The sequence below is a fragment of the Vulpes vulpes genome, chromosome 1, assembly GCF_048418805.1.
Source record: "Vulpes vulpes isolate BD-2025 chromosome 1, VulVul3, whole genome shotgun sequence".
Classification (NCBI taxonomy): Eukaryota; Metazoa; Chordata; class Mammalia; order Carnivora; family Canidae; genus Vulpes; species Vulpes vulpes.
The window spans coordinates 16,935,042-16,943,193 of NC_132780.1; the positions used below are offsets into that span (position 1 = coordinate 16,935,042).

Sequence of the window (8,152 nt, forward strand, 5' to 3'; positions counted from 1 at the left end):
ACCCAGATTCCCATCTCCCTCTTCCTCTGGCACACAGGATGCTGGTTGCTCACTCTGGGTGGGCTCCCCTGGGACCCTGGTGTCCTATCTACCTGCCAGCCCTATCTTTTCTGAAAACATTCCTCTTTCCTGATTTTCCATCTTTGAAATACTCAGGAATACTTTCACACCCTTTTTCACTGCCAGTGAAGCAGGCTTATTCTCTCCTCCCTCCATCCTTCCTTATTCTTCTTCTATACCTTCTCTTCCTCTCTCCAACTCATTTTACAGATAAAGAAAACTGAAATCTGCGAAATGGATACAAACAGGTCACTAAGCAGGGGGGCAGGGCCAGGGCTCAAAATCAGATGTCTCTCCCTCTCTTAAGGGTTCCTCCTCTGAAGTCTTAGATCTTCAGAGCTTTTCCACCTTTGTTTTAAAGTTACAAAAGTGCACATCTAAAGAAATATAAATGAAAGAGGTACCCATGACTACCACCGCATGCAGTTATACATGGCTTTTCATACTTTATTCTGCAAATGTTTCATTTTACACAGCTAGAGTCAAACATATGTTTGTATCTTTCTTTTTTCATGTTCCATCATATAGCACATTCTTGCATAACGCTAACAATTCTGCAAGGTTATTATCCTTAATAGCTTCCTAATATCCTTGTCCCCAAACAAGCCTATTGTTATGTAAACAATCCACTAATTTGGGACATGTTCAGTGTTTCCACTGTTTTGCTATGATAAATAATGTGATGAATTCAAACCTTGCTCCGCACTTTGGATTGTGTGTGTGTGTGTGTGTGTGTGTGTGTGTGAGTAATATCTTCCTCAACTAGAATCACAGAGTCAACAGCAGTAAATAAGGATCTCAATCCACCTTGCCAAACTGCCTTCCATAAAAATGGCATGATTCAGTTCCACTGGTTGAGAGTGCTGGTCTCACTGTGTCTACCAGCACTGAGACTTTTGTGTTTCATGTCAGTTTTAGGTCTTTGCTTACTTGATAGGTTTACACATGTGGCCTATTGTCGAGGCTTTAATATGTCTTTGAGGAAAAGGTAAAGTCAAATTGACTACAGTTCATAACATCCTTATTTCTGTGAATTTCTTGTTGAGGGTGTATGGATGGAAAGATGGGAGGTATGCAGAGATTAGCGATGCTTTCTCATGGTCTCTTTTATCCAGTTGGTGTACTTGCAGACTTGGGTATAGACACCTGGGTCATTGGGTTGGCCACAAGGGAAAGTTCCCCAGGACACCAGGCCTTGCAGGGCACCTTTGCACATCAGTGGTCCCCCTGAGTCACCCTGGAGAAGAAAGAGCAGATTAGCTTTAGTTTCAGAGAAACCACCACTGACATGTCCACGGTTTGCAGTTCCCACATCTTTGTTCTGTCCAACCATGGACTTCAATCCTGGTCAATGTGAAGAGACTCATGGTCTCTGAGGACCAATGGGAGAGCAGGAATTAGTGCTATCATGGAGAGAACAAATCGATTCTCTGAAGGCATTGGCTTGAGCCCCAGCCAGTGGGACCAATCACTGGGAAGGGTTGGAGCTTCCAGGGGGTCCGAGCCCCATTTACTTTCTGCCTTTGAGGACCTGCACCATGCCAGAGGAAGAAGGAGTGTTACCTCCAGAGAATGGGTACATGCCCCTTGAGCAAGAAAGGGGGACAGAGTGGCCCTGGAAAGCAGAGGCAGGACCAGTGACATAATTCAAAGACTTCAGTGCAAAATAAATATGTGGCCTCCTTGTTCAAAACTTATTAAGAGATTCAAGATAGCAAAAGAAGTGTGTTAAACCAAGTGTGGGACTCTCCCGACTGTGTGAAGCCCTGTGCCATTGCACAGTTTGCATACTCATGAAGCCAGCCCTCACTAGGGAACAAGGGGACCCCCTCCACCCATTCTTTAGGACATACATCTCTGTCCCACCCACCCCATCTCTAACACACACCATCTCACTTCCCCTGAAAGCTGAAGGTGCAGATGTGAGCAAAGAGAGTGGGGTACTGAAAGAAGGATGGAGAGAAGAAGGCAGAAGGAGGAAGGGGACAGAGAAGCAGAAATGTAGAGGATGGGGAAGGAGCAGAGATGGACACAGGTAGAGACAGGGGCAAATAGAGAGAGAGAGATCCCACAGAGAGAGAGGAAGACCATGTCATTCAGATACAGAGAGGAGGTTAAAGAGATGGGGAAGGGGTAATAAAGAGGAAGGGCAGAGATAGTTTCTTCCCAAAATCAGGACTGGGATAAGGTGGAGGGGACATTAGCTCCAGGCACAAAGTCTCAAAAATGGCAATAAATAGTATTCTAATGTAGTGCTTGAAAAAAATAAAATTTAGTACGAAAAAGTTCATGATGAGCATGTATCCCAACTTTAGATAAAGACAGCATCAGTAGAACACTGTGCTGCACCATTACTGTAGCCCAAGGCAAATGAACAATTCAGTAAGGCTGATGGCTCTTTGTTGAAAATTCTGATATTTTGTTCATCATGGACTTTTTGCATGGGCCTTAATTTTTTAAGATGTTGCATTAATAGAATATGATTTATCTTGGCACCCACTTGAAGTTTGGGCTTGAAGCCAGTGCCTTACTCACCTTCTGCCTGTCCCAACCCCATCTTTCCCACTGCCATTCTGCCCCATTGCCAGGGCTGTGCTGCCTCCTGGGCTCCCACTAGTGTCCCAGGCAGAGGACAGGGTAGAGAGAACTTAGGAGAACAGGACTTGGAGGTGAGATGGGGTACAAGGCAATGCTCAGCAACAGGGTCAGGTGCACAGACACTGGATGGAGGGAAAGACAGGGGTACTCAGTTGGGGATGGGTGGAATCTCACATTGCAGGCGTTGGTCTTGGAGTTGGGGATGCCAGCACACAACATGGATTTTCCCAGAAGGTCCTTGTAAACCTTCTTGCAGTCCTGGGAGGAGATGAGCTTGACATCCGTGCACATGAGCTTTGATGGAAAGGTCACTGGTGGGGAGAAGGGTGGTCAGTCAGAGGCCTGGGCCTGCGGCCCCCTGAGTGCTGATGGAGAGAGGAAAAGCCTTGAACCCCTAAGGAAGAGGGGGCTGGAGGCTCTCAAGTCATGAAATGGGGTCTGACTCCCGGACTCCTGGTTTCCGGGGGCTGAGGGAGGAGTCGGGAGCCAGGGCTCTTGGGTCCTGGAGGCAGCTCACCATCGGGGCTGGTGGTGGTACCCCAGCCAGAAACGGTGCATGTGGTCCCAGGGGGTTCACAGCGGGAGGGCAGGTTGACTTTCTTCACTCTCGATGATAACCTGGCTTGTTTACTTAGCTTCACAAGCATGAGGTCATTAACGTGGGTCTGAGTGGAATAGCCAGGGTGACGGAATGACCTTGTGGCCCGGATCTTCTGGGCTCTCTTATCACTCAACTGATCGCTGCCCATGTGCACGTTGTATTCACTGGGGGAAGAGCATGACACTCAGAGAGAAACGCTATGATTGGGAGAAAGGACAGGGACTCCAGGGAGGGGGACAGAGTCCCAGAGAGGGGGGAATAGAGACCAGAGAGAGAGGGGACAGAGACCCCGAAAGAGAGCTGCAGTGTCCCTGCCACATACCTCATCATGCAGTGGGCGGCAGTGAGCACCCACTGCTCATTGAGCAGCACACCTCCACAGTGGAGTTGAGTGCCCTTGAGCAGGGCCACCTGCCAGGGGTGGGAGCCTCTTGTACATGGGACTCCTTCAATAATCTTCTCTCCACTCTTGTCACCTTGGGCTGGATAGAGAGACAGAGAGGAAAACATGGGTAACACGCATTAAGGGATTAAGGGAGCTGAAGAAGAAGTCGATGGATTTAGAGGGAAAGATGGAAAGAGAGAGAGACTGAGAAATGCAGAGGCAGAAACAGGGAACAGTGCAGAGAAAGCAGGACATGGAGGTGAAGAGAGATGGAGGGAGCCTGCTCATAAACCGGGGAAGAACATCTTGTCTGGAGGCAAGCTGATAGGAGCAACACTGAGTGTTGGAGATGGCCCGGAGGGCACAGAGACCCCAGGAGTCAGAAAGAAGCAGGAAGATAGGGAGCAGGAGGTACAAGAGTCTTGTCCTCCATGGGAGGAAGCTGCTGCAGGAGGAAGGTCCTGACCCAGGATGTCCTTGGAGAATGGGGGCTCTGGCAAGGGTCAGTGGAGACAGAAGGCCCCAAGGTGAGGTCAGATCTCCCAGTCCAGCCCTCACCTTCTTGTCCAGCAGATCCCAGGACTAAGGACAGTAGTAGGATCTGCAGGGGCAAGAGAAGGGATCCTGCCATGGTGGCCACTCTGAGCCTCTCCCGGGGCTGCCAGGCAGAGCAAGGGTCTCTTCTGCTGAGCTGAGAAGGACAAAGAGTTCGAGAAACAGGAGTCCAAGCCCCCAGATTCCTCCAGCACACCCAGGGATCTGGGCCCCAGCCCTTCCTACCTCATACCCAAGGAGTCCAAATCCCAGCTCTTCCCCAACTCATACCCAGGAGGCCAAGCCTCCAAACCTCCCTTCCCCTTGGGACTCAGGAATCTAGTTCCCATCCCTCCTCATCAGCAAGTCTAGATCCTCGGTTCCTTTTTTTTCCCTAACAGATCCCAAATTCCAGACCTCCAATCCCTTATCTCTCAGAACCAGGATTCTAAGCACCCCCTCCCCTTAGAAGCAGGAGTCAGCTGTCCAGCCAGCCTCATCCCCCTACCCGAAATGAGGCCTCTTCTCACCTCCGGAGGGTCTGATGAGATCTCGGCTTCAGTCTCGGTTGGGATACTAACGTGTCCAGCCCTGTGCAGGGCGGCCCTCTTATACCACCCCCGCCCCCGCGCCCGCCCCCAGGGCCCTGGGGTGCAGGCAGAGCCGGCTCTGGGACGCCCCCATCCTGTGTTCGCACTTATCTCAAGCCCTGAGGCCCCTAAAGCAATTGGCCGCACTCAATTCTTTCTCCACCCTCCCTCTCCAGGCCAGGGTCGGGCGGTACCCAGCTAGTTCGCCCCGCCCATTCTGGCCCTAAGTCCTGGGTGGCTCCTGCAGGAGAGACCAGGTGTTGGCTCTGAGGGGGGCGGCTGGAGCAGGAGTCAAGGAACTGCCCAGCTCAGGGAATGGCCTCCTCTGGGGCAATTTTCTTGTCCTCATTCTAATTCTGACCAGCTTGTGGAAATTTGTCCAGGCTGGATCCTGATGATGTCTTTGAACCTGAACCCACTCCCAGCTCTGATATAGGGATATAAATTAAAAAGAGAGTGCTTTCTCTAATCCCACTCTACTAAATGCTCACTGTTACCAATTCAGCCGGAGTTCTCATATTATACACAGATTTCTATCATATTATGTATTTGTAACAAAATACTCTGTACTTAAGCATTATGTGATATAACTTCTTTTTTCTCTGTAAAATACCTTGAACAATTTTTCCTCTTAGTATATTTAGATAATTTCCTTCTCCTTCCTAAGGGTCGCATAGTACTCTATTCTGTGGTTGAACCATGATTTATGCGTTTCAAATTTGGTGTATATTTGGATAGTTTTCATTGTAATAATGCAGGAATGAACTTCTTTGTACATTCATCTTTGCTCCTGTGTTCGTTCAAATATTCACTGAGCATCTACTCTGCCAGAAACTGTTTTGCTCCTGGGGACACAGTGGTCAACAAAGTAGACAAAAATTCCTTCACAGAGGCTCTCTTAGTGAGTGAAGACAATGAATACAAAAATAAGTACATAAAATATATTGTCTGTTAGGTGGTGGTAAGTGCCATGGAGAATAATAAAAGTGGAAAGAGGGATAGGGAGTTATTGGTTCCCTCCACTCTCAGAGATCCCTGGGATTATTATACTCTGGAACGATGATTGGAAAGGCTCCAAGTGAAGGTGACATTTGAGCAAAATCTTGAAGGATGTGATGAATGGATCCATGTAGCTACTTGTTGGTTGTGGGTTCCAGGCAGAGCAAATGGGGAGGTGAATTAGGCAAGGGGTGTGACTAGAATTTTCAGGGAAAGACAGGGAAGACATTTTGAGTGGAGCTGAATGAGCAAGAGAGACAAGATTAGATCCATAACAGGACTCAAATGATATAGAATCTTGAAGACCAATGTAGGATTTTGGCTTTCACTTTGAGTAAAATGTGACATTGTCTGATTTTTACTTGAAAGCAAATTCCTAAAAGTGGAATTAACCTAACTTCTAAATCAGACCTCCAAAATGTAATTGGTTCTTCAGCTATCAGCCCAAATCTTATCTCAAAGCTGACCCTAGTCAGTTCTACCTTTGTCCCCTAATATGACCCATAATAGGCATTATTGTTACCTACCCAAGCATTCACTATTTCTGCCTTTCTATGAGAACCCTGATTTCTCTTGGATAATCTTTTGTCCTTATCATGACTATAAGCTTTACTGCACCAAATGTGAAACCTTTATTCTGCTTGCCAGTGACTGGTATAGAAATGGACATGAGGGGCAGCCCAGGTGGCTCAGTGGTTTAGCTCCACCTTCACCCCAGGGTGTGATCCTGGAGGCCCGGGGATCGAGCCCCATGTCGGGCTCCCTGCATGAAGCCCGCTTCTCCTTTTGCCTGTGTCTCTGCCTCTCTCTCTCTCTCTCTCTCTCTCTCTCTCTCTCTGTGTGTGTGTGTGTGTCTCATGAATAAATAAAAATCTTAAAAAAAAAAAAAAGGAAATGGACATGAGAGGCCATCCTGGCCAATAAGGAGAGAGAGATAGATCATTAGGTCACTTATTTTTTTTTTAATTTTTATTTATTTATGATAGTCACACAGAGAGAGAGAGAGAGAGAGGCAGAGACACAGGCAGAGGGAGAAGCAGGCTCCATGCAGGGAGCCCAATGTGGGACTCGATCCCGGGTCTCCAGGATCGCGCCCTGGGCCAAAGGCAGGTGCTAAACCACTGCGCCACCCAGGGATCCCCCACTGGGTCACTTCTGGGAAACATTCTTGTCTTGTTTTCAAAAGACACCTGAAGAGTTCTCTTTTATTCTGCCAGATGATGTCCCTGATATAAATTATGGAACTGTGGCAGCCCTCCTGGAACCATGGAGCAAAGTGGCTGATAGGTCACACCAGAACAGTGAGGAAGGCCAAACAGAGAGATGGAGATAACTGGGGTCTTTGGTAATGTCTTTGAGCCAGTGAATTAACCAACTATGGTGTCTCTTCATCTTGTGACTTCTTCGGGTTTCCTACGTGATTTGGAGTGTTTGGTTCCTAGAGCCAAAATCTTCCTTACTCAGATTTCAACATTAAATTCAAATCTGATCCTAAACCGTGAATCCAAACTCAATTCTTTTTTTTTTTAAGATTTTACTCATTTGACTGCGAGAGAGACAGAGAGAGAGAGAGAGAGAGAGAGAGAGAGAACACAAACAGGGGGAGGGGCAGGCAGAGGGAGAGAGAGAAACTGGCTCCCTGCTCAGCAGAGAGCCTAATGTGGGACTCCATCCCAGGGCTCTGGGACCATGACCCAAGCTGAAGGCAGACACTTAACCCTTTAATCAATTGAGCCACCCACGTGCCCCTCCTAACTTGAATCTGTCTCTTGAAGCCTCAGTAATCAACAAATCACTCCTGCCTCCAATCCAACTAGAGAAGTACTCTTTCCAGCCCTCCTCCCACAGTCTTTCTGATCCAATCCTTTATACACTTAAGAAATACATATTGAACACCAGCTATATACCAAGCTGAGCTAGACGCTGAGAATACAATGGTGCACAGACCTGGACAGAGTCCCTTCTCTCAAAGAGCTGATAGTCTGGTGTAAAAGAAATATAACTAATTCATAAACAAATGTAAAATTACAAGTATAATGTGTGCTCTTAAGGATAGGCACTGGGAATTATGAAAACACTTCCTAGAGATTTTGACCCAGGAAGTGGCAATAAGTTAAGAGTTGAAAAAGCAGTAAACATTAACTAGAATAAAATTGGAGGAGACTGGAGAGCACATCATTTAGAGGAAACTGCATGTGCAAAGATCCTGGAATGGGGATTATGGATGGAGCTCAGGGACCGGGGGTTGGTTGGAACCAGTCATGGTGAGTTTGACTTTATCCCGTGGACGATTGTGAACCACTTAGACTCTAGTCAGAAGAATGACATAACAAGATTTGTATTTGCAAAATATGACTCTAGCTGCTATATGAAGGATGGATTTTA

General features: G+C 47.4%; 1 protein-coding gene across 3 annotated transcripts; it reads right to left on the reverse strand.

The window, feature by feature from the left end:
- Nucleotides 1–481: 481 nt before the first annotated feature.
- On the reverse strand, nucleotides 482–4,772 carry KLK7 (kallikrein related peptidase 7). Of its 3 annotated transcripts, none has more exons than XM_072757628.1 (6): nucleotides 4,687–4,772; nucleotides 4,203–4,335; nucleotides 3,582–3,741; nucleotides 3,176–3,423; nucleotides 2,833–2,969; nucleotides 482–1,297 (listed from the first exon to the last, which is right to left on the reverse strand). In XM_072757628.1, exons 2-6 carry the CDS (start codon nucleotides 4,273–4,275, stop codon nucleotides 1,142–1,144), a joined length of 774 nt encoding a protein of 257 aa, XP_072613729.1. In that variant the 5' UTR covers nucleotides 4,276–4,335; nucleotides 4,687–4,772; the 3' UTR covers nucleotides 482–1,141. The 3 variants fall into 3 exon arrangements, with proteins under 3 accessions (XP_072613729.1, XP_025869734.1, XP_072613736.1); XM_026013949.2 differs by having other exon boundaries at nucleotides 4,709–4,766; XM_072757635.1 differs by lacking the exon at nucleotides 4,203–4,335 and having other exon boundaries at nucleotides 4,709–4,772.
- Between the last annotated feature and the right edge of the window lie 3,380 nt (nucleotides 4,773–8,152).

Bases quoted from the DNA above. Each gene is read 5' to 3' on its own strand.
- KLK7 (XM_072757628.1), bottom strand. From the start codon at position 4,275: ATGGCAGGATCCCTTCTCTTGCCCCTGCAGATCCTACTACTGTCCTTA. The intron at 3,424-3,581 runs GTATGTGGCAGG...CTCTTCCCCCAG, and splicing joins GCCGCCCACTGCATGATGAG to TGAATACAACGTGCACATGG. The intron at 2,970-3,175 runs GTGAGCTGCCTC...TCTCCCCACCAG, and splicing joins TACCACCACCAGCCCCGATG to TGACCTTTCCATCAAAGCTC.